The sequence below is a fragment of the Megascapheus bottae genome, chromosome 21 (genome assembly GCF_031878675.1).
Source record: "Megascapheus bottae isolate mThoBot1 chromosome 21, mThoBot2.hap1, whole genome shotgun sequence".
Classification (NCBI taxonomy): domain Eukaryota; kingdom Metazoa; phylum Chordata; class Mammalia; order Rodentia; family Geomyidae; genus Megascapheus; species Megascapheus bottae.
This window is the reverse complement of record NC_143529.1, coordinates 15,419,878-15,446,863: the sequence shown is the minus strand read 5'-3', so window position 1 is coordinate 15,446,863 and position 26,986 is coordinate 15,419,878. Positions and strand designations below refer to the sequence as shown.

Below are 26,986 nucleotides of genomic sequence, written 5' to 3'. Positions count from 1 at the left end.
AAGTGACATTGATGGGCAGGTGTAGCTCAAGTGACAGACAACCTGCCTAGCCCAGAGTTCAAATCCCAGTATGGCCAAGTATTGATATCATTATATCGAATACTATATCATATATTATATCTATATTATTTATATTCATACACATCACATTTATAAGTATGGCCTAACTCATTTCTTAATCACTGAAGTTCAAAAACTGTCAGAAACAATGGCCCTCAGTAACTGGCAAACTTCTCTCTTTCTCTAAGATGGGCCCAGGGCATGGGCTAGCTCCTTCACACATTTTGCACAGCAGTCTTTCTCATATTGAATGATGGTAATGGAGGCATGCTCAAGACTTCACAATACCTGGAGATGGGGAGAGTTATTAGGATTTACTGATGGTTTTAATGTCTTCAATGGTAGGGAATCAAACTTTTATTTCAAGAACAAGCTTTTACATGATTTTTAGCTGTCAATCACAAGGAGTTGAGTTTCAGCCATACCACATTTTATGTGAGGAATTCAAAATTTCACTTCTCTTTCACTCTAACCAAAGTAAACATTGACTTTCTAACAAATCATAAAGATACCTAGCTAGCTACCACAATATTACCAGAGATCTGCAATGGGCTCAAAAGTAGAGCAATTGCCTCATATCTCCAAGGCTCTGAGTTTCATTGGAAAAGGAACAAAGCAAAATAAAGCAAATCCATTTCAGGTAAGTCAGCAAAATCTAAATGATATGTCATTTATTTCTATGTGAATTGTTTTTCTTTCTGGACATTGCACAGAAAGAAAACTCAACTCAAGTCTAATTCACTCGTCTGTAATGATGAGTGCACGCCATGGCTTTTATGGCATACAGGCAGCTGTCCACTTGGTGTCTGTCTTGAGAACAAAGCAAAAATGGATTGAATTGACTATAGTTTCCTCCTTTCATCTGAGTGTATGGTCTCAAGTAAATGCAAGGCTTTCTCAGAATTTTTTTTCAACTTCAATAAAGGAAAAATTATTTCCTCATTTCTAACTATAGCAAATTGAAAATGGTTTATATTGTGGCTCTACACAATACACTACATTAAGAAAGGAGAGGCTTTCTGACTTTTGGAGGAGAGCTTTATGAAATACAAACAGAGCTATAACCTGATGCCTGTACCTTTCTACTTGGCCTGCCTCCTTTTATTTCTTTGGTTCAGCTCACATTTCTCAAAATACTATGTACCTGATGAAATGTCTTAAGCATCACTCCTCTTCTTCTTTTGTGGCACTGAGAATGTAATTTCGAAACTCAAGAACAGTTACAACTTTCACTGTGTTCCACTGTATGCCATTTTATGTCATTGTGACCCAGTATAACACTTGTCTGCCAGGAGCTATTGTGATGTTATAGATAAACATCTAATATGCTGATAAGCCAAAAAATGGTATCTATAGGTACAGAGCTCTAAGAACTTCCAAAATGCTATGGTTTCTGCTTCAACTTTCAGAAAACCTTATGATCATGGGAAGGAATGTAAATGTTTTTTTTTTCTCTTTTAAAATCATCCTTTTGCTACACTGGGGTATGTTTTAAAGGTTTTTGTTGTTTTTGTTTTCTTTTGTTTTTCCATCATAGGGCTTGACCTCTGGGCCTGGGCTCAAGGCTGGCGCTCTACCACTTTGAGCCACATAGCCATTTCCAGTTTTCTGGTGGTTAATTGAACGTGAACTTTTTTCTGCATCAGCTGGTTTTGAACCGTGGTCCTCAGATCTCAGTCTCCTGAGTAGCAAGGATTACAGGTGTGAGCCATCAGTGCCTGGATGTTTAAAAGGTTTTTTTGAATATAAACATTAATTTTTTTAAAAAAAAACCTGCAGATAGCTCACAAAGTCCTAAGGTTTTTTTGTTGTTGTTTTGGCTTTTTTGTGTGTAATGGGGTTTTATGTTGTCCTTTACAAAAAGCCATTATAAATTCCATATTTGTTAGTAACAGAGAAGTTCACCTTCTCTGGTTAAATTCTGTTTAGAGTCAATGCAATACAGATCTGCTGTCAGTAACCTTTAATATAACTTGTACATTTCATGGGAATAATTGTTTGTTGTTATGTCTATTCTCTATTTTCTCCCAATCTGTTTTACCTTGTCCTTTCTTCTTTTCTTTCCTTCCCTTTCCTTTCTTTCTTTGCCTCTAATTTTTTTAAACTTTAAGTGAAACTGTAAGTTTTAGTGTCTACTCATGGTTCTCAAGTTCATATTTCTAATTCCTCCAATGACGTTCTCATGTCTACTTCAGTATCCTGCTAGCTACCTTCACCTAGATTTCCTTCAGACCCTATTTCATACAGAACCCAAATAAAATAAACCTTCACTTCATAAACCAGAGTCTCTTGCAAACTGTTCCCAGTATGTATCTCCAACCCAAGGCATCAGGCCTGACCTTCCTGTTTTCTTCCTCTTCTTCTTCTTCTTCTTCTTCTTCTTCTTCTTCTTCTTCTTCTTCTTCTTCTTCTTCTTCTTCTTCTTCTTCTTCTTCTTCTTCTCCTTCTTGCTTTGTACAAAAATCACCAGTCTGTTGTTTCCACATAAGTCATCTCTCCCTTCTCCATTTTGCATAGCCAGAACTCCTTGCCAGTTTCAGTGGTGCTGTGGCCCTGATATCCTAATAACTTCTCTTACCCATAGTCCAACTAGCAGACTCCAGCCAAATAGCTTCTATTACTCTTGTTCACAGTAATTTGCTCACCACTGCCTGCAAAATCAGGTCAACACAAACTTGAAGAAATGGGTGGGAACTGGCTAGATAGAATGGGGGTAGGGCAGAATGATGGAAGGGGTGACTGTTCAAAAGGCATTGTCCACACATATAAACATGTTAAATTGAAACTCTTTTGTACACCTAGTTGAAGATAATAATAATGACAGAAAGAGGGAGGGAAAAAAAGCCAATATGCTACAGCTGAAATGCTCTATCACCTTCTTGACTTTTCCTTCCTTCCTTTCTTTCCCTTTATGTGTTGTATGTGCTGATAAAACCAAGGAGATTGGTTCAAAGGGTTGTTCCAGATGAGGTTCTGGAAACAGTTGTTGAAGCAGAGATGAACAAGTAGGAAGTAGTGAATATGATTTGTGCAGTTGTGGAAGGTGAGAAAAGCCATCTTTCCTATCAAAGAAGTCACTTCCTGTTGGTCAATCTCATGCAAATTGTTTTTCTGAAAAGTTCCTACTTTGGCCAAGTGGTTTTGTCCTTGTTGGTTAAATTTTAATTATCTCCTCTTCTGCTTCTGCCAATGCCAGCCAGTTACGTCGGTTACATCAACCTGTTCCTGTTAAGCCACATTCTGTTAGAAAAAATTTTTTTACCCCTTTCAAACTAGGTAATCCTGGGCAGAATGTGAACCTAAGGGGAAAGGCCTGAGACATCTGAGATTAAATAAAAGGAGCAGCCCACCTCTTCTGTGTGCTTGCTCACTTACTAGATGTTGGCTGCTGGTCTATATGCCCTTCTGCACAGAAGTAAATTTTCCTTTGCTAAAACCATTCTTTGCTTCATGTTACAGTTGTAACTCTGGCAGTTCTTAGAGGGCTCATTGTATGAGGTAGTGAGCAGGACTGGTGAGAGGAAACACCTCCCAAAAGACCAGAATGGGGAGCTATGATGACTTCCAGAGCTGGGCTCAGACACCAAGGCTTGAGGGACCACTTGTTCAGCCCACTTTAAGAAGGGACGTTTTCTTTATCAAGATGTAGCCTACAAAAAAAGGCCAGCAGTTGCCAGACACTGGTGGATCATGCCTGTATTCTTATGTACTCAGGAGATCTGATGAGCATGGTTTTAAGCCAGCACAGGCAAGAAAGTCCATGAAACTCTTAATCTCCAATTAACCACCAAATAGCTAAAAGGGGACTGTGTCTCAAGTGGTAGAGCACTAGTCTCAAACACAAAAGCTCAGGGACAGTGTCCAGGCCCTGAGTTCAAACTCCAAGACTGGTAATAATAATAATAGTAATGATAATAATATTTTTTTAAAAAAGTAGAAGTTGAGGGGCCAGGAGTTTGGCCTAGTGGTAGAGTGCTTGCCTAGCATGCACGAAGATCCCGGTTCGATTCCTCAGTACCAAATATATAGAAAAAAGCCGAAAGTGGTGCTGAGGTTCAAGTGCTTAGAGCTCTAGCCTTGAGAAGGCTCCAGGACAATGCCCAGGTCCAGAGTTCAAGGCTCAGGACTGGCAAACAAACAAACACACAGACTCAGTAGGAGTATGCTTAGTTGGAGTGTGTCAGGATCCTTCATTCTTCAATCTGACAATGCTGACAGGTATGAGCTAGTGGGAGGTATTTGGGTCCTGTGGGTAGCACTGTCACAAGTGGATTAATGCCTTTCCTGTGTGGGTTAGGTGTCATTCCCAAAGTTAGGTGAGCTCTTGCCTTTGTGTAGAAAAGTACACAAAATATGGGAAATGTCCACCACACCAGATGATCAGATACCAGCTAAAATCTTATCTCTTCTCTCAACAGGAACTGTTATAAATCAGAGCCAGACCCCATGTTTTGCCTTTCCCACACACACTCCTACTTGCCCTTCTGCTCTCTTCCCTGAGTGGAGGCAGCAGGAGGTCCTCACTGCATGTAACCACCCAGTTCTGGACTTCCAAGCCTCCAGAACCATGAGAAAAAAAATGAACTATTTTTTCCCATACTGATCACTCATTCTCAGACAGTTACAACACAAAAGGTGCCAGGACAACTGAGTAGCTGTTGCTTCATGCCACTTTCTAATTGTCTGTCTTTGCCATAACTTCTGTGGCATATTTTCTAGACTCCTTTGCAGCTAGATGTACTAGGTCTCAAGTAATCTGTGTGGTCAAGGTGATAAACTCGCTTGATTGGTGTCTAGGGGGTTTTGTGACCCTTCTTTGTAGCCATTTCACATACATAGAAAAAGCAGTTCCGACATGCAGAATACAGGCTATTTACTACCTATACAGGAATTTTAACGGCTTTTCAGAGCTATGTATTTTGCTGAGGGAGAGGTATCCCCCATGTCATTTGTAATCCAAGCTATTTTTTTTTTCCTGAAACCTAGGCTTGAAGCAACAAGAAGCCCTTTGAAGGCATATTTGTTTTTGGAATCCTACAAGCTATTTAAAGTTCAAAAAACTTTATATGCTCTCGATATACTTCTATATATACTTTTACTTTTTATATACTCTTGATATACTCTCAATCATTCAGGATGAATTTTTGTTTTGTTTTTGTATAACTAATTGACTTACTGGGCCAATTTCGTTTTCAATGGTCATTACAGTCGGATAAAATATTCTCTCGAGTGAATTCTGCAGGTTACAAGTATGATCTTTACCAGGAGATGTGCACATGAAATCTGTGGCAAGGGAGCATTGGTGAATCCCTGCAAGACAATGACTTTTACCTAATAAGGAACTTTAGCTCTTTTGTTCTCTCTAAAAGTCACATGCTTGGCCAAGAACGTGATCTAAGCTTGGGGCCAGATAGGCTGGAAAGTTTCTAAAAGATGGAAGAGTGGCAACCATCCCTCAAGGCAACTCCTAACTTTGGCTAACTTAAGTACTTTGACCTTTTATTCAAGGAAGGACCTACTAAGTGATGCCTTATAGTCTACATGAGTTTTACTTATCTGCCCCTTCTTTTCAGACTGAGAATAGCAAGGAATCATTATGTTAATCAAATGCCAGAGGGTTACACAGATCAGGTCAAGAAGTCTTCTTTGTCATTACTGATAACCCTAAGGCTTTGGAGACTGATTCACAATAAGCCTATTAGTAGGGAAATATCTTTTTAAAAATGCTTCTAACAGTGACTGTGACCTTGACACAAGACACCCAGAAATATAAAGCAGATAGTGAAGCTGAATATTACATGTTGTTCTACTACTAAGTCATTTATGAATGGGCTTCCCTCACCTAAAAGCCTTTGTTGAACACAATAGGGATCATAGTATTAGGTCCAGTGGCCCCAGTGGAGCCTGTTGCTTATTAGCACCCTCTCTTTGAAACTGTCCTGATCTCAAGATCACTTGTAAAGTCTTCTTTCTTCTTCTGAAGCACTATGTACTTAACATCTATAAGGGGATGAATCATATCATATTAAGATGCTTTGCTCACAAGGTTGCTCACTGTGTGCTTGAAGCCTAGCATAACACTGGTGTGTGTTTGTGAAAGGTAGGAAGGGAAGATGCAAGTAGGGAGGAAGAGATGTGGAAGGAAACAAACCAAATAGATCAGACACTTAGGTCTACTTACCCCTGAGCTGCTCCTCTGGGCCTTTATACATGCAGCTTCTTGTGCCTTGGGTATATTTGTCAGTTCATTACAATGGTGCATTCTTCTCATTCTTCAAAGGTAAGTTTCAAACTCACTACTTTCAAGGAAGCCTTCCTCCAGCCCTGTCTTACCTTTTCACCTCATTTTTTTCACTGCTTGTTCTCAAATAACTTTATTTAGAATTTGGGCCTAGGCACTGTTCTTGGGCACTTTTTGCTGTCTCTTGAGCTATAGCACCACTTTCGGCCTTTTCTGGGGGTATGGTACTGAGGAATTGAACCCATGCTAGGTGAGCACTTTACCACTAGGTCATGCTCCCGACCAGATTTTTATTATATTTTCAAATGGGTCTCCTGTTGCTAAACATGCACAACTTTAGGTCAAGAATTTTCTTTTGATCCTTCAGTGTCTAAGAGTTCCTAATGTAGAGGCTTAAATACCTGTTGAATGAATGAATGAGTAGAAGTCACTAACTCCCACCCCCAGCATTTAGTCAAAGTGCACCTATCTTAAATTTTAATTTACTTAGGGATTCCATTTTGAACATATAGATTATTTACTTAATTATTCATAGCACTTTTTAAACTCTAGGGCAGCTGTTGTATCAGCTGTGAGTTTCCTGTTTCTGGGACACTTTTCTCAATTAGATAGCGGGGGAACAGAAGAGAGCATGGAACAGAACTCATTTCAATGTCAACTTCCAACAGTATGATTTGTAGGACAATGAATGTAAAATTAGATTATTCACTTAAAATCAATATAAGTGACACTCTTAATACACTTGGCTTTCTTAAGTATAGTGTTTGTGCTAGTTTTAAGTGTTTCTGTATTTCCTTCATTACATGAAATGACACTGAAATACACGAATTGTGAACAATGGACATAATGTTTAAAGGAGATTATTCAGATGTGGGGAGAACAGGCCTTTTTAGGGGAACTTTAAATAATATGACTAAGAGATGATGAGAGTAAGTGAGGCTAGAAAAATAAACAAGAGTGAGGTCATGAGAGGCAGGCTGAACTTGAAGTTGTATTATGATGTTTGGATCATAGGCTACAGGAAATGAAGAATCCTGCTTAACCTTCATCAAAGGGCTGTAGTCAGATCCCTATGTGAAGGAGCAGTATCCTGAACACATGAGGTACATCAGCACCTGGTACCCAACCAAGGGATGGCAAAAAGGACAGAGGGGAGTCATACTGACACCACTCATCAGGAAGGCATATAATTTAGTGACAAATTTCATATGAGTTGTAAGGAGTACCTTCCTTAGAATGTTTTTGATCATGTAATGTGCATAATCAGACTTTCTTCTCCATTTTTATTGCGTGACTGTAAATTTGGTACCAAATTAGAATGTCGCTGTTATTAATAGCCATCCCCTTCAGCTCAGAAGGAAGACCCTTAAAAAAATGAAAGTATAATGATATGATCCTGTGGCATTTCCTTTTCCCTTCTGACTTTTAAGAAGCAAATACTTCCCAGCGAATCCAATAAAACTGGAGTCCTAATCAGGCATATACTTATTATTAATCAGAGATTTTATTTTGCTCCATTGACTGTTTAAATTTTCAGTGAGCCTTTGACTGAAACTGATTTTAAAATTAATGATATCAGGCACATGGCCATTTAACCAACAATGCAAGAGAACACAGAAAAAAGTTTCAGAAATAAAATAATCAAATCATAAAGCTACAACATTCTACATAACAAAAATTTAATATGTACTTGACTAAAAGATGCATACAATGACTATTAAATCTCCATTCGTAGGCAGCCAACAAGATATGAATGAATTTAATCACTTCAAATAAAGCTGCAGGCTGTGTGCTGGAAAAAAAACCTTTACAAACCATTTCAAAATGAAAATTAACAATGGAAGCAGCGATGATTAGAAAACGAGATGAGATGACTAAAGAAATAATTCAAGTATTGTGTGAAAAGATCTTCAGACATTAGTCTTTGAAAGTTTGTGCATTTCTCCTCTTTGCATAGTGAAAAACGAAAACGAAACCACACACATCACTTGGCAAGACTCCACAGCTCAATGTGACTTGTGTGGCATAACATGCACCTACGTGTACTGCTCATATCTAGAGGGAGGAGCTCTAATCCTCTGGGTCTCATGCACTGTCCTGGGTGAGCAATGAAGTTAGCACACATCTCCTCATCCAGGTGACATTCGTCATTGCTGCAAAAGTATAGCAGGTAAAAGGGGATCGTGGTTGTCACTTAACACTCTCGTTGGGTAACATTAAACAGAGTGATATGCTTGTGCTTTGAGCTCAAGTTAATAAGGAGTATGTACACTACACCAAAAACAAATCTAGCATGTGCAACTTAATGCCACCGAAACCCACTGTTTATGACATGGTTACATTATCTTTCATATTCATACACACATAGCTTAAAGCTTGTGTAGTTTGCACATATGTAGATAATTTAACATTGGAGCATAGGTTTGGTGACCTATGAAATTACCAGTGTAATGAAAAGTTACACTTACTTTTGCCATATGTACATAATATTTGGGGACCACTGTGGTCTGATTGAAAACAAAACATCGCACATTTACAATGTTGTTTGTGAAATGCTCAAAAGTTAACAATAGAGATTTGTTTTGTAACCGGCTGGGTTTTGTGTCTAGTAAGTCATCATGGTGCCTGTGGAGAAGTAGTATGTGTATAGTATGTATGGTGCAGTTAGCAGCATGTCGTCTCTGAGTGAAGAGGACCCATGAAACAATGAAGCAAGAGGAAAAAAATACCAAGTCATCTGAGTTTCCTCCAGCCTTTCTCCAAGCTGAAAGGGCCATTATAATTAAGTGAAGGGATACAACCTGTGTCTTGTGAAACCAGCAATAAGGCTGACAGGTCTTGTCCATAGCTCTATTACAACAGAAACAGAGCAAGTTCTAGAGAGAAGACTGCACACATGGGTAGCACCTGTTACTCAGAAAGCAAGACAGGAATGAGATGACAGATGATAGGTTTATAGCCCATGACAGCAGACAGAAATTGGGATTTCTGCTCTGTGATTGTGAAACTTCCCATCTTAAAGAAATCCTAGGGAGTGGCAGGGGGGTGGTGATGTCATTGTTTTTTCTAAGAAAAAGTGGTAAAACTGAAGTCATGAATCTTGCTGAAAAGGAACTTAGAGCTAAAGCTAGCCACTTAATTCAGTGCCAGGAAGAAGTGCAGAGTGCAAGGGCATGTCTTCTTCCTAAAACAAAAAAAAGGTAATGAGATATAGGAGTTTGTGGCGGGGGAGGGGAGTCTTAGTAGTAAAGTTTATCTCTAGATGGATGCTTGCCCAAGAGACCACGTATAAGTTTATGCATTCAAAAAAGTTGAAACCAATTCTTTACCAACTTGTTAGCTTACACTTGAGAAGAAGCTATGTTGACCAAGAACCAAAGAAATAGGTGAATATGAAGGAAACTCAGAGGGACTTGAGAACACCAAGATTACATCTGCAAATCTGCAAGAAGGGAAAAGAACAATGTGAATCTGTATAGAACAGAATCCCACAGGAATGCAGCATAGTAATTCATGGATCAGAAAAACAGAGGCTAAGAGGTTTCCTAAAACTACCACAGAGAATTAGAGCCTAAAAGAACAGGGTCAAACACCATTCTGTTCCTGTAACACTTTCATGATGGGCTCTACCAACAGATTCTGAGGCAGGAAGATGAACCATGAATGAACAAGTGACAATGAATGTGAGTAAAATGAAAAGCTTAACTTTCCCCCCAAGCTTTCAACATTTAAAGATAGTTTTTTTTTATTTAAGGCTTAAAGTTTATCCTCCTTTCACATTGAAGACAGGGAAAGAAAATTGTCAAAACAGAAAATAAAATAAAAGATCATGAGCTTGGCACTTTTGTGATTAATTTGAGAGAGTGTCTACTTTCTTACATTATATACATATGATGACATCAAAAAATTTTACACTTGTCAGTACATATATATTTTCATTTACATAGTTTTGTGGGTTTTCTATGGGTTATTTTGTCATGTGTGTATCTCCCCCCCCCCCACTTTGTTAGGTTTTATTTCCAAGCATACTAACTTTAAATTGCATCTGTTTTGTGCCCAAACTCGTGCCATCTGTGGCTACACCTATCTTTTAAGCAATCTCAACAGTCATTGGGTGTGTTCCAAGAGAAGGACAAAGGAAAGAATGAAATGAAAACAACAACAAAATAGATGGGGAGCAAGCAACAAACTCAACTTTACAGAGAACTTAAAGGATTTCACTACAGACAAGTGAAAATGATCTGTCAAAATGTCTTATTTCCATATTTACATTTATAAAAGAATTATACAATAACATCCTTGTTCAAATTCCAGCTCCCATTTCCAAAGGATACCTAGTCCAAGGGATAAAAAATAATGAATTAACAAGAACACATTCCTGACTAGGTCTGCCCTGGGCTGGTGACGTGGGGGTGGGGGGGATAGAGGGGACTCTTAGTAGGCAAGAGGAAGGGATGCTGAGGGGCAGGTCATGGGGTGGTATTATCCAGGCCCAGGCAGCTTCTGTGCCCATCTGATGTCTTTCCCTTAGGAATTCCACTGCGGGTTTTGCTGAGGATTGGCTTGCTAGCTTGTTGTTGTATATATGCCATGCAGGTTTTACCCTTTCGAAAATTGTATCTTCATGCCACTGGAGTTTGTCATTGGTAGTAAGAGAAAAAAAACATGCCAAATCATTTAGAAGATATTAGGTGCCAGCAGGCTTGGGGTGGGGGCAATCATTTCTCTTTTTTTTTAAATAGTTCTTTTATTGCACTTATTTGTTGTTGATGACTCTCCTTTAGTTAGAAAAAAAATAAAATTCCATAGTTCTTTATAGGACCAGGTCTTTTACCCCTTCTTCACTTTTATTGGGTGGTGGGAGGGCGGGGGCGGGGTCTTTGAAGGTATTTCCAAAAGGACAGTTTTCATTTATTCCCATCCCCAACACCCCAATTGCAGCTCTGTTGTCTTTACCACCCATGGTTTTGTTTACAGATGTAATTGTTCCAGCAATGAGGCTGCGAGTGTGTCATACCCAGAAACCCATAGCACAAGGTGGTATTTGTCCAGTGCAGCTGATTCAGATGGGGCCTTGCTGAGTGGGATCGAATCTCCTCTTCTTGACATTTCTTCCAGAGTGCGTCAAAAGAAGATGCAAACGGGGGTGGGTAGGGGACAAAAATCCACAATATTAGTCAGATGATGGTGAGAGAAAAGCAACCATGATAACAATGCTAGTTCCAGAGGAAGGTAATCAGCTCACACAGAGGCAGTCTTCAAGATGGCCTGAACACCAAAGAGCTGATGCTTTAGAACATCTTCACATTTCCTTACTACACTGTACCCTCTTACGAAGATCAAAAGGAACTTCAAAATGTTAACGTGCAATCACTGGCTAGCTAGATTTTTTTTTAAGAAAAATGATCACATGGCGGGAGGCTTCTCCCATGTTAGAGGCTGAAGGTCTCGTAGCTCTTCCCACCAAGCCTCCAGAGATCAGTGTCTTTAGGTGCGCGTTTTACCAAAAAGGTATTGGAAGGAAGCCTTGCTCTATTTAGATGTCTCTGACTTGGGTGTGTGAACTCTTACCACACTATGGAACAAGCATTTTTCACATAGAAAGTTGGGAGATAGAGTGCAGTTACACAGTATACTCAAAGGAGAATGGACACAGGCTCAGGTTAGTTAAGCAAATGCAGTCATTTAGCTCAGTTGCACATACGCAAGTTAAAATGCCTTGTTCAGTGTCCAGTCTCCTAACAAGTGATTCTTATGTTGGAAGATAGAAAGAAAGGAAGGAAGGAAGAAAGAACTAGCAAGACACTACAAGGCAACAACACAGATCGATTGCAACCTCCCCATGGTCTGGCTTCATGTGGGGCATCAAGCACGGTCATGCATTTGTCTGCATACTGGCGGGTGCAATGCTGCTGCCACAAAGGCATCATGCAAACCTGCACACGGGAGGCCCAGATCCCTTATTTCCCAGCCCCTCACTCACGCCAAATTGATGTCATTACCAGCCCTAGGGACCCCTAATTACTCAATCCCCAGCCCACGCATTCAGGACCAGTCAGGCGCCCTTACAAGCCCTCTGTAGCAAAAAGGTTATGACAGATTCCTCCTCCCCCATAAGTAATTCAAAATAAAAACAATACCCCCAAACTCAAAATACATCCTGCACAGTCCTTTTTATCTGCGAATGACCACTCTGATGCTTCACTTTGGAAATACCAAACATAAATATCCTTAAAGAAAACCTCCTTTTTTCCCCCTAAAAATCGTCCATTAAGACATTTTCGTGAATGGCCAAAGCATATGGTACAATGGGCCTCGCAGGTATCCATTACAGCAGACACTATTTGTGAAAGAGCTACTCACTGTTCTTTAACATGGCCACCCAGCCCTCTTGTGAATCAATGCTCTTGAAAGCAGGTACTGCTAATGCTACCAAGAGAACAGATCTGAGTCCAAGTGGAAACTTTCCACAGTGTATCTTGCTGAATTAGTTGGCTGCGGGGCACAAGACATATGTATGCTACCCAGGCTTATAGTTCCCAAAATAGATGTGGAAGGAGCCTCTGTGAGTCTGAAATAGCAACTACCTAACCTTGAGAAAGGACTCTGAAGGACCAAGGTACCCAACCTAGTTAGCTATATATTGCTGGAACTCAGAGAAATGTTAACTTAATATGCAGGTGATTAATCTGAATGCAGAGGAGAGCAAAGCTAGCTAGCACTGCACATATAAATAACCACACTGCCACATCTCAGTTCCTTAATTCAAACACAGAGAGCATCAGATACCTTGCCCTGTCCAAGGTCATAACAGCAATGCTGGTCATTTTGAAATGGAGATAAAGAAAAGACTTCTACCTAGGTGCTCAAATATGTGTGATCCTTTAAAGATCCTTCATTTTTAAAGCTAAGATTGAGCATTTTACACAATGTTTTAAAGGATCACTGGGTTTCTAGGTCACACCAAGAAGCCAAGACACTTTATAGAGCCATCAACTTTCAATGTAAATTACCATTGAGGAGATGGCGGACCCTGTTTCTCCAGACAAGCTGCAGAGAAGGGGAACCAGCAACAAGGGTGGAACACCCCTCCCCCCGACAGCAAGCTGGCTATGGGGCTTCCTCAGCTCAAACTGGAATCGCACACAAGCCAATCTATTTTGAGAGCTTTGTCCTGAATCTTCTCCTGAAGGCAAAATTCTTCCGTGACCCATTTTAATGTAGAAGTTAATTTTGCTATGCCCCCTGTTTTTTTTTTTTTTGTTGTTGTTGTTATACTGTGTGTTCTTCTGAATAGCTCTATGATTCTAAAGACAATTAGCTTTTTCCATCAGGTATTTCGGGATCCTACAAAATATTGGCATCATCATATGGCGGTACAATCTTCAACAATCTTTATTACTTTGGAAAAACCTGGACTTGTTTTTGTCTATAATGCATGCTTTATACATGTCAATTACAAAATTAAAACTCTGCAGTTCAGAGCTGTAAGGCTTTCAGATCTTCTTACAAGGGCCTGTAATTATCTACCGCAATAACTTTATTATATTTCTATGATGAAAAATATAAGAAAGCACCCCTCCTCAGCCACTTGATGCTAAATTCCTGTCTTTAGGGCACTGAGTCAAGGGCATGCATAATCTTCCTGGCCAGTCTGTTGTTGCCAATGTCTCTCAAGTCTGATAAAGAAAGTGCCTAACTCAAGAGTTCTAGGTATAATGGAAGTCCAGCTGCTTATTTCACACTGAGAAATGGTCTTGGATTTAGAGGGCAGCAATCTAGTTCTCCTCATGGAGAAACTAGCAAAAATTTATTCTACTTCTTAATTATGTGAAAATCAAAATGCTTTCCAGTCTCACACAAAGGACTTTTTTTTTTTTTTACCAGTCCTGAGGCTTGAACTTAGGGCCTGGGCACCATCCTTGGGCTTTCTCAAGGCTAGTCCTTTATCACTTGAGCCACAGCACATTTCTGGCTTTTTCTGTATATGTGGTACCAAGGAATCGAACCCAGCACATGCTAGTCAAGCACTCTACCACTAAGCCATGCTCCCGGCACCTTGAGTTTTTTTTTTTAAAGGAGGATTAAGGGATTATCCTAGATAGAGCTCTGCTCCTACATATAAAACTGATTGTAATATCATATGGAATATAGATAACGTCTTAGAGCCAAAGAAAACAGGCCCATTATGAACTTGTAACCTAAGTAGTTGCTCAGAAAAGGAATCATAAATGGGACCTGTGGTAGGAACTCCACAGTCTATGGCATTGCACTATGGTAAACAATGTCAGTATTCATCCTGGAATCCATGTGATTTCCAACAAACTAGGTCACCATCACCTCCCTGTTCTTTTCCTAGCATTGCTGAGATCCCATTTCCTAATGCTGTCAACCATGAGATTGACAGACATTATGTACATGTAAATGACCACACTGCTCACAGGGAATTCCAATATTCAAAAAGATTGTCAGACAAATAGCCTCCTGAAAGGTAACTGCAACTCTTCTCTTCATCTTAAACGTATATATAAAATTCATGTTCATTTTTCCTAAGCTTCAGGATAGAGGCTACTGAAATGTTCTATCGTTCATTTTATTTGTTCCAATCATCCTGTATAAACAACTCCAATGGAACAGCATTACTATTCAGCATTAAATAGATGCCCAGAGTCTGTGAGTCAACCAGGCCACACGTCAGCAAACTTCTATACCACAGTTTATAAGTTAATTCTTTTTTGCCAGTCCTGGGTCTTGAACTTGCGGCTTGAGCACTACCCTTGTGCTTTCTCAGGGTTAATGGTCTGCCACTTGAGCCATAGCACCATTTCTGGCTTTTTCTGTGTAGGTAGTACCCAAGGAATCGAACCCATGGCTTTGTGCATGCTAGGCAAGTACTCTACCACTAGACCACACTCCTGGCCCATAAGTTTATTCTATATGTAGGTATATGAAGGTGAATGAAAAGGTGTGCCACATATATATGTTCATTTTCCATGAGCCATCTCAGAATAAATCTTAAGACCTTATAAATTAAATCATCCCTTAATATCCTCATACTTCTGGAGTAGGGAGTATAGGATTACTCAAAGACTGTAACATATACCCATCACATCATTTAATATGTCAGGATATATAAAGTAACACTAATATTAATAACCAAAGAAAATACTTTTTCTCCATCCAGGAATTCTGTACCCCTACTTGTAGAAAGCTTGGTTGCATTAACCCAAATTTTCAGAGACGACTACTACTTAGCTTCAAAGAGACTGTCTAAATTTGAATTAATTTTAGATCGCTCTCAGGATTTGTTAATTGTTTTTGTATTTTGTTTTGTTTTGTTTTCTTGGCCAGTCTTGGGGCTTCAACTTGTCCTTGAGCTTTCTCAAGGCTAGCACTCTACCAGTAGACCACATGCCCAGACTAGATCATACTTGTTTTAACAAATCTTGTTTGTGTTTGTATGTATGTTTGTTGGTTTGCCAATCCTGGGGCTTGAACTCAGGCACTGTCCTTGAGTTTTCTCAAAGCTGGTGCTGTACCACTTGACCCATAGCACCACTTACAGCATTTTCTGTGTATGTGGTACCTGGGAATTGAATCTAGGGCTTTGTGTATGCTAGGCAGGTACTCTATCATTAGGTCATGGGCCCAGTCCCTTTTTTTAACAAATCTTTATACATATAAAAACACACATAATAAATATGCTTTAACCTACTTTAAAAGACGTTTTTAGGGACAGTTATTATATTAAAGAAAGTGCGCGCGTGCACGAGAGAGAGAGAGAGAGAGAGAGAGAGAGAGAGAGAGAGAGAGAGAGAGAGAGGGAGAGAGGGAGAGAGGGAGAGAGGGAGAGAGGGAGAGAGGGAGAGAGGGAGAGAGGGAGAGAGGGAGAGAGGGAGAGAGGGAGAGAGAGGGAGAGAGGAAGAGAGAGGGAGAGAGGGAGAGAGAGGGAGAGAGAGAGAGAAGAGAAGAGAGCAATACCAAGAGTCAGAGTATCCCTGACTTTCTCATTTGTATCTGTATACTTGAGCAAGCTATGGCTGACCTGACATTTTATAATTCTTTATGGCTAAATACAAACCACACAGTTACCATTAAAATCTAAAGCAAATCATGTAACATCAAAGAGTTAGCATGAGGTTGCAAATTAAAGTTACACATTTGAGAATCATTCCTAGCACTCTTTTATTTTGTTTTTGGCTTCAAGGTGTGAAAATATTTACTTCAGTCTACTGTGTGCCTTTCTGTAATGCTTTCTCTTCAAGTGAGTAGCAGAGTCATGGGAAAGGCCTCTGACACGACCCACGTATACCCATTCTACTATCTCTCTGCTGTAGCCAGCAGAGGATGGTTGGTTCTGTAATTCTGTGTCAACCTTTCACCTCTTCCCCCCTTACCCTTCTGAATATTAGATATCTCTTGCAGACATAAGTCACATATACAAGGGCCTAATTCACTTATATGTACAGTGATAAAGGCTGTTCCTCTTTCCTCACTTCCCCCGCCCCCCACACAAAAAAAACATGCAGTCAAGCTGTGAGCTAGGCCACGCTGCTGTTTTGAGGTCCTGCTACAGAAGAGGTTATACTTATTATCTTCAAATGCTGAAATAATAATTTTGGCATTGAACATGGCTGCATGCTATGTTCTCTTCTCCAAGTCTTTGGAACTGGTTATGAGCTAAATTTCTTTTCCTTGATGAGTATTATAGAAAAAAAGGGCATCACAGAGTAGGATATTACCGAAATATACAATGACTTCCTTCCAGTGGTGAGACACAAAGAGACAAGTTTTTGCTGGATGATTCTAGCCCAATCAAAAACACATTGTTTCTGAAATACTGCATGAGTGACCCACGGCTGAGAAAATTATGAAGAGACATCCAAATATTGGGTGTCCATTTTGTTTATATGTCTCTACAATCATACTGTTGCCAAAACTACTTCACCAAATAAGTCTAACTCTGTCTTTAGTAAAAACATACTAGATGATAATCTTTCCAAGTTGAGGTCAATCAAAAACTGCAGGCTTACTCATTAAATCTTAATGCAACAGTACTAATTAGCAGAAAATGTTGAATTTACTTTAAATTATTTTTTTCTGGGTTTTAAACTTTCATCAACAATTCTAATAAGAACATTTTAGCTACTTTAAATGTATTGAATTTAAAAGTTCAAATGTAAAATAGTGTTCATAATTGAGACTACTTCTCAGGGAGAAGCTTGCGTAGATGAAGTCAAAAGTGGGTTTTGATATGGTTGATGGCCATACTTCCATTTAAACTTCTTTCAACAGATCTAAATTCAGTTTAGGGATAGGAATTTTTGGCCCAGCAGGACTTACCTAAAAATCATAATAATCACGTCATCATACCATCAAAAGGTATTATCCAATAAAACCAGGCATAGAAGCATACAAATTGGATAAATCAGGTTTAAATTATTTAATCAGAACATTTGTGTTTATTCAATGTGGGCTATTTAAACATTTCAGTTAAGTGTCTGTTTAAATAATCTTAGTTGAGTGATCAAAATCAACCCAAACTAAAATATCATGAAAACATACCAGGCTTGCATTAATGTCAAAATTAGCAGTTAATTAAAAAATATTAAATGTAACAAAGATATTTCAAATTACAATTTCAGATCAATTCAGTTGGCCAGTGGATTATCTAAATAATTTTAAGATTTTTGATAAAAAATGATGCTTTTCAAATCTCTAAGTTATATTTGTTATGTGAGAAAAATAATGACCACCAAGAGATTGAAACTGTGAAAATGTCAACAGAATACAAACCAATTGTGAAGGGATATAATCAGGAATCTCTATTTCCAATGTATTTCCTCGATAAATGAAGGTAACTTAAAAGGCTCATTATTGTCTTTTACTGAAGAAATATCTACTTTGTAGAAATCTCCTCTATTTTTCACGAACTTTTCTGAAGATGACAGTTGAGGCTTCATGTTTTTTCTTTTCTAACCCACTTGGGAGTAGAAATGTTTGTCCTGTGAAGTTACTAGTAACACTATAAAACATTGTAGCAGGAACTCAAAACTTGGTTATGTAAGCAGAAGAGAGAAGTGCCAGAGCCACTGAGAAGAAGACATGCGGCATGTGCTTACTTAAATCCCCAGCCTGTGCCCCCAAGGACAATAGCTGCTACCAGGATGGCACCAGCGATGGAGCCTATTATGAGATTGGTGGCACTAGGACCTGTGACAGAGGATCATGGGAAGAAAGTCATATGAGCCAATCACTTCCATTATCACACGGAAAAGGCAGTTAAGCAGTTTCAGTAAGTAAAGTCCTACTTGGACTTCAGTTGCCACGGTCAGTCAGTGACCGTGGACTTGGACTTTTTTTGCCTTTAAATCTCAGGTTTCTGCCTCACCAACAGTTATGTTCCATTAAATTCACCTTCTATGGAGTTCAAAGCAAATAGACCACATTTGCTTCCATTGCTCATCTTTTATCATTTTCCCCTTCCCTAATACCACAAATCAGGCAACTGAGAATGCACGTAAGGAACAAGATCACACTAGAATTAGCTCAAATTACCAAATGAAATCATGGAAAGAGAAAGAAAATTACCTGCAAAAGTGCTCTTCCAAGAAGCATGTTGTTTTCCAAATGTCTTTTTATTTTAAGGGTGGAGACAAAGGGTATTGTTTGTTTGTATCTGTACTGGCACTTGAACTCAAGGCCTGGGCATCAATCATCCTTTTAGCTTTTGTGCCCAAGGTTGGTACTTTATTACTTGAGTCACAGCTCCACTTCTAGCTATTTGGTGGTTTACTGGAGATTAAAGTATGAAGGATTTTCTTGCCAGGGATAGTTTTGAACCATGATCCTCACATGTCAACCTTGAGAGTAGCTAAGATTACAGCCATGAATTACCACAGCCTGGTGAAGACAGTTAAAGTTTAGAAATCAGGGGAGGAAACTCAAATAGAGACCTGACTTTGAATGCTTGCTCTCAAAGGTATATTTCTTCCTGATTCTTAGTGTTAAAACACCAGAATAGGGTTCCAAGACATAAAAGAAACATAAAACTTATTTGGGTAATTTTGGGGAAATGGGAAAAGGGTTCCTTAAACTTACATAAGCATATCTCCTTTAAATTCCCATTTGTGACAGAGAAATGTCAGGTTTGAAATATTCAAAAAATAAGTAGGAAGGACAGTAAGACTCTTAGGTAGAAGTCAACAATGAAGATTAGCAATTCCTTTCTTCTCCTTTGCTCATTGTTCAAAAATCAAAGGTGATATATTTAGTTTAAAAATGTGAACTAGGGGTTGGGAGTGTGGCCTAGTGGTAGAGTGCTTGCCTAGCATACACGAAGACGCGGATTCAATTCCTCGGTACCACATATATAGAAAAAAAGCCAGAAATGGTGCTGTGGCTCAAGTGGTAGAGCTCTAGCCTGGAGAAAGTCCAATGTCAGTGCTCAGGCCCTGAGCTCAATCCCAGGACTGGCAAAAAAAAAAAAAATGCAAACTAAGAATCACTTTTAACATCACATTCTACATCACCGGACTATGCAGGTACAGCTCTCCATACTAGGAAAATACTTTTAGTCCTCATCACATATCCCTATCCAGAAGTCACAAAGCCAATTTGGCTAGTTTTTTTTTTAAACACAGACATTCATTCTCTTTTAGAGATTGCCACTAAAATCACAAATTATATGTGTATGTGTGTATGTGTACGTATATATGTGCATGTGTATGCATGTCTGTGTGTGTGTGTGTGTGTGTGTGTGTGTGTGTGTGTGTGTGTGATGTTTTTACCCTGAGATTACCCAGCACTGTGGTTGGGAGGGAGCAGGTAGAGGATGCATATAGGACATATGCTAGGGACGTGGGTCTCTTTGGGTTTCTGGGCCTTGACATACTGTTAAACCACTGGAGGTCTCTGTGGCCATTAAGGACACATTGATAATACTAATAACACTAAGAATGATAAAGCAGTGTGGCTACCGTGCTTTGGGTTTCTTACAACATACCAGGGGCAGTTCTGAAGCACTTGACATATCATCTCATTTGAGTCTCACAAAAGACCTATGAAGTAGGAGCTATGACCATTCAACTCAAAAAAGAAGGGAACAGAAACTTCCAAAAGTTAACAGATAGAATAAAACCTGAAAGAGAACTATCTAGCTCTAAGAGCTGTTCCATAAATTAAGGGTCAACAAACAACCTTACAGTCCAACTAGCAAGATATTCTTGCTAAGGTATTTTATTGGGACACAGCCATACTTACTTGTTTACAAACTGTTAATGGCTGCTATTTTGCTAAGATAGCAATGCTGAGATGTTGCAATTGATTTCTTTGCAGTCTGCAATCAAAAAACTATTTGCATCTTGATTCTTCAGAGAAAGTTAGCTACCTACTGCTCACTCAGGCTAACCTTGAATCCATTTACATGTATTTTCTACCCACATGTCAATAGTGATTTATTTTGAAACAATTTTTATTTCCATGTATATACTGTATAACTCAGAAAGTTTGTTCATCCGTAGCTCAGAAAACAATGGCTGGGGATCAGACATAATACCTTGTCCATGAGAAATGATTCTTGGTTTATGAGTATAAACTGAGGAGTAAAAATAAGAAATAAATTTAATCTGCCCATTAAGTCTTTAAGTGACTAACTGAATATTTATCAGTTAAAGCAGAGAGTATTATATTGTACCATATAAATTTTTATTTTGTCTTTATGTTTTTCAGGTTCTGGGATTTGAACGTCTTTGGACTTCTTTTGCTCAATGCTAGTGCTCTACCACTGAAACAGCAGTGCTACTTCTACCTTTTCCGGAGTGGCTTTTTGGCTGTAAGAGTCTCACAGACTTTCCTATGTGGGATGGCTTCGAACCACAATCCTAAAATCTTAGCTTCTTGAGTAGCTAAGATTATAGGCATAAGCACACCAATGCCCAGTTTTTATTTTTTGCCAGTCCTAGGACTTGAACTCAGGGCCTGAGCACTGTCCGTGGGCATTCTCAAAGCTAGAGCTCTATCTGAGCCACAGCACCACTTCCGACTTTTTTTCTAAGTATGTGGTACTCAGGAATTAAATCTGGGCATTCGAGCATGCTAGGCAAGCACTCTACCACTAGGCCAAACTACTGGGCCTCAATTTTTATTTTTAAAAATAACTACTTAGCAATTGTAGCAAAGTACAGAATTTGAAGGACAAATCAGTAGATTACTGGGGAAAAAAACAACAAGAAAAAAAAACCCTTATTTTTACAATGTTTATACACTTACATAGACTTACTTGTCACAACCAGAACTAGCAACAAATCAACAACATGGGCAAAGGTGAGCAGAAATGAATGCTCTTAACGAACACCATGTTCACAACAAAGACCCTTCTGATTTTGTGTATCTCTGAGACTCTCAAGGATTATTAAATTTATAGCCTCAAAATTATGCTCAAAAATAATGTAAAAAATTCATTTGGAGTGATTTCTGGAAAATTTTTCCTCATTAAAGGAATTTCATACACATGTAGGCATAGAATTTCCTCAGACAAGGAAAATCACTACTTTCTATAATTGAATCAATAAACTCAAGGTGAAATTCTAGGTTTTTTTGTTTTGCTTTGTTTGTTTTGTTTGCCAGTCCAGGGCTTGAATTGAGGGCCTGAGCCCTGTCTTTGGGTTTTCTCAAGGTTAATGCTCTACCACTTAAACTACAAGACCACTTTCAGCTTTTTCTGTGTATAGGATACTGAGGAATTGAGCCCAGGGCTTCATGCACATGAAGCAAGCACTCTACCACTAGGCCAAACTCTGGCCCTCAAGGTGAAAGTTCTTCTCTCTACATATGTCACTTTTGTTACAGACTTTCTTTTCTAAAAAGTAAGGAGAAATAAAATCTCTTTTCCAGCACTTTGCCTCCTTTTGAACTCAATGGCTCCATAGCTCATCCTGATGGGACATGGTAAGTTAGCTGATCTGAAGCTGGTCAGAGACTTTCCCTCTAAGGAAAGCAGACACATGAAGTGTGGCCTGGACCTCTTATGATGCTGTTTCAGGACTGGGTCCCCCAGTGTCAGGATGTGAGAAGACTATACGATGTGCAACAACTAATGAGACTAAGGCTCATGATGCATGCTGGTTAAAGGCAGACTGGAGATTCCTTAATGATTTTAATAACCCATTTCTGGGTTAAAATGAAGTGCTAACTCTACCACAGCCTCAGTAAATAGAGAAGGTAGAGTGTGACTGGAGGGCTGCGCTGTCACCTCTCTGCAATTAGAGAGGAATGCCTATTAATCAAGGAGTCTTCATATTAATGACCTCATGGAGCAGCACCCTAAGGAAATGGGATGTGGATCAAGTGCAAAGCAATCTAAATACAGGCACCAGGTGAGCTAGGTTTTGGATTGAATTTAGTGGCAAATGGGATACAAGGCATGTGTTCCCTCATCGGATGCTTTGAAGATAAACTACCACATGAATGGCAGATGTCCACATAAGCCTGCACAGGTTTGCAGTCAATATCTTTTCATTTATAAAAAGCTCCTTGCTTTTTATGCAAACATCACACTGAATTATTAGCCTATTTTGTAGAGGAAAATGAAAAAAATTATCCTAAATATCTTTTAAAAATTGAACTGAAGTTCCCTATCCCATTCTAAATAAAGGAAAAATACATTAACTGGCTATCTTTAAAAACTTTTGAAAATTCTTAATGTATATACATTTATTTGGTTGGTCAACAAGTAAACTCATTCTAGCAATCTTTTTATTTTTTATTTTTTAGCCAGTCCTGGGGCTTGAACTCAGGGCCTTGGCACTGTCCTCGAGCTTTCTGGAGGCTAGTGCTCTACCACTTGAGCTACAGCACCACTTCTGGCTTTTTCTGTGTATGTGTATGTGGTACCAAGGAATCAAATCCAGGGCTTCGTGCATGGTAGGCAAGAACTCTACCACTAGGCCACACTCCCAGCTCCTTCTTATCGCAATCTTAAGAAAACACTCACATAAAAGCATTTTTGGTCAATAAATAGTAAAAAAAATATGATTCTTGCAAGGTTTGTATCTTTGTAAGTGGAGAAATAGTGGAAGTTTCTCTTTTTGGAACTATTGCCTGAATTGTGAATTGACCCTAAGCACCCAGACATTGTTTTATGCCCCACATTGTCCAGACAGGAGAAGGTTCTACATTGCACAAGAACACCACAAAACATGAACACATTCAAAACACATCACAAGTTGTACCATCACAGGAAACAGTCAACAAGACGAGACACAGGCTCCAAGTATCGCTGCTGACGTTGGGGGCCACACACACACACCAGGAGATGTGGAAGGATGCTTACTCTATGCCCCACCCTGTGCCTCCAAAAATCACCCCCAGGGCCAGAATGGTGCCAGCCACTGCCCCTATGAGCCTGCTGGTAGCCAAGTGCACTGTGTGGAGGAAAATAAAGATGATTTTTTTTTTTACAAAAACAGAAATAACACAATGATTTCACTAAAATCATACAAAATAATATGACCAGGAAAGGCTTTGAAAAATTAAGTTTAAGAAGGGAAAAGAATCTTTGCTTAAAAATTTGAAATTAACATCATTAGACATTTTAAGGATCTTTGAGGATCATTTTAAATGTATCTTCAAACGTCACATACCATTTGGTAAAAACATAATCTCTTGCAAATACTTTGAAACACATAAGTAATCCAATTAGAGTTATAGTTCTGTCCGTGTATGATGGAAGATTTAAATGTATAAATTGCATGCCTCTGAATCTGTTACAAAATGAATTGTTATGTGATCTTCCATAAGGTTCTCAAACCATAAAATACGTTGGCATCTTTTTCAAAATTTGAAATTATTGCATCCAATTTTTTGAAAACTCTTAAGAATTTAAAACAGAGTAGTTTTAAAATTAAGTGCATTTCACTGGAGAAGTTCCTGAAAGGTGTGTTTTAAGTTATCTCTGCAAAGTCTGGAGCTCTGCCAAGGAAAACAGGACACTGCATTTCTTTTTGTTGGGGTGGTTTAGGTGTCATTGTAGGACTGTGAGGATGTGAAGGTCTCCACGATATGGCACGGGTTGCTTCTGACCACCAGTGGGTAGATGGCTACAGAGCCACACTGTGGTTCATTCTTTGCTTCTGTGCTTAGCATTCCCTTATTGGAAAATAGACCTGGAATGGGTGGAGGGCCCCAGTGATTTCTTCACATAGGTCAAATGAAGTCTAGTACTGATGTAGGAAGGTGGATTATATAGGAGGCGGGTACCTATATGAGCTCAAAGATGTGGATGTACGCATGCACACTACCTCAAAAGTATGGGATTCAGATGGCCTTACCCTTGCACAGACATACACTTCTGGAGGCAGCACTTCTTACAGATATGTGCTATGAAACACAGTAGGACACAACAAAGAACCAAGATTCAAGGTTCTTTTCTTAAGGCTTCATAAGGGATCAATGACCTTCTCAACAAGAATTCTCTATTGGTAAAGAAAGAGAGAGAACCTTGGATAGCTATCTCTGTAGAGTAACTACATAATTACTTCATCTTATAATGAGGTAAATAATATCACTGACAGGGAACATAGGGTTAGTAAGAAATCACAACTTTAACTGTTCTTTTAAAAAAACGATAAAGACAGAACACAAAACGAAGATAGTCTGAGAGAACTGAGGGGAAAGGGAAGACCAAACATATAAAAAGTGAGAAAGTGAGAATGTCATTGTATTGTGATGATTACCATTTGCATAGCACAAATTAAGTGGACCAGCAGGAAGTGTGCATTGAGCTAGTAAAGCAAGGGTAATATATACATATAATGTGCAACATATATATATATATATATATATAAATGTGTGTGTGTGTCTGTGTGCCACTGCCTCTCCATTGTGGGAATGGCAGAGCTGCACGGCTCATTTCCTGCCATGGCTTCCCTTCCCTTCCATCTAATTCATCTGATGTGCTTATCCTTGGATCCACCTCTTGTTTGAATTTTATAACCCCATCCCCCTAAGCTACTATTATCATTTCAAATTTTGCTAATGAACCTACGAGTGATAATCAACAACAACAACAACAAAAAGTCAGAATGTGTCCCAACAGTGGCATTATAACTCCAAATAACACAAACTACAGCTTTAAATTACAGAGTCAGCTACGGGGATGAAAAAGTAATCTCAAACATAAACCTTAATTTTTGAAGCCCTTAGAAAACTATTGCATTCAGAGTACTAAATTATGGCTCTATAACGGTTTGTAGCATAAGTCTTCAGCATTGGCTCTCAGAGCTCAAATGCATAAAAGCCAGCACTATTATCTCTTATCTTGTTACATAAGCCATATATGATAAATCATAGGGAAAACATCCTGCTCTCCCTTAAAAGATGATGTTAAATTAATAGGTGCTAATTATTTTCAAATTTAATAACATATACAAGATGAATTTAAAAAAAGCCTTCTGGATTTGTTGTGGTATAATTTCTCAGTATAGAAACAACCTATTGTGCAGGTATTAAAAACCCACAAAAAGAGGAAATTTTTCCACAAGCCAAGCATGTATTGCAGTTAGACAGATATAGCCCATAATCAGCACTGAGAATAATAGCCACTACACCAAGCTCCTTGAAATTCTTACTTGAAAAGCACTCAACATAAAGCAGGATAAAAGAGAGTGGTAGTTTTTCAGAAATATCTTCTCTTCTTCTTCTCCCTCTCTGGGATACTTTTTGTTCTGCTATCCTCAAAACACAGATTCCTGAGATTCTTTGTCCTAAAGTGGAACAGTGCTATCTCTTTAAGAACTGCCTCAACCAGCTTCTAACTTAGCATGAATTTAAGTAGGTGGCTCTCAGGCAGGTAAAGTTTTGCAGGGGGGAACTTAAGATGAAGTTGCTTTTTTCACAGTTATAAGAATTTATCTTGTGATGGAAAAGGTTTTTTTGGGTTTTGGGGGGGTCTATGATGTAACTTTTACTTTTCTAGAAATGTATTGTGTAACAATATCCACTATACCCACTCACTCATTTATTGGTTCATTACCACGAAATGATTTTCCCCCCTCCTATGTTTCATGCTAAACATAGGATGATATGCCTTATTTTTCTTTCCTATCCCTGAACTCAAAGCACGTCAAGCTTCTGGGCACCAACAACCTTGGATCTTCCTTTGCGTAACTGACATATTCATCTTTCATCACAACACACTGCCATCTTGGGTTTTACCTCATAGAATGCCTTCAGGTTTATCTCTGCTGTTTCTTATTTCATTTTAGTCTTGCTCTTTGCTCTCAAGGTTCACTTGCACTAAGAGACCAAATTTTTATCAAGAATGTAATACTAAAATGAAAAGTATCATTTCACCTTTTTCAGACTGTATTTTATATGTAGAATTGCTTCAGAGAAATGTCATGCTTCAGATATTTAGAAAGTGTGCTCTTTTGAAATTAAGTGGGGCTTTTGTTTGGGGATTTTTTTTTCTTTTAGGAGTTTCTGAAGCAAAGGCAGGCACTATTTCAGCTCTGTGATTCTAAAGAGGCTGGAGCCCTACCTCCTTCAACGAAGGAAGCTAAGTCATTCCTAAAGAGAGTTATTTCACTAACACTTAGGATTAGTGATAATAGCTGAATCAATCTCTGTATTTTTTGGTCTAATGTTGGTGTTGTAACCATTTTATCTTGCTCCAAATTTCTGTGT

At 38.8% G+C, this 26,986-nt stretch overlaps 1 protein-coding gene across 2 annotated transcripts in view; it reads right to left on the bottom strand.

Annotated features, from left to right (window-relative positions):
* Positions 1 to 10,723: 10,723 nt before the first annotated feature.
* Adam23 (ADAM metallopeptidase domain 23) overlaps positions 10,724 to 26,986 on the bottom strand; it is a 176,269-nt gene continuing 160,006 nt past the window's right edge. The window contains exons 25-26 of one of the 2 annotated variants that reach the window (XM_090354682.1): positions 18,424 to 18,514; positions 11,272 to 11,412 (exon numbers count right to left, since the gene is read on the bottom strand). In XM_090354682.1, the coding sequence (XP_090210808.1) occupies positions 11,364 to 11,412; positions 18,424 to 18,514 (140 nt within the window). In that variant the 3' untranslated portion in view covers positions 11,272 to 11,363. Of the gene's footprint in view, positions 11,413 to 18,423; positions 18,515 to 26,986 lie in introns of both variants that reach the window. The other variant, XM_090354683.1, reaches the window with a different exon arrangement.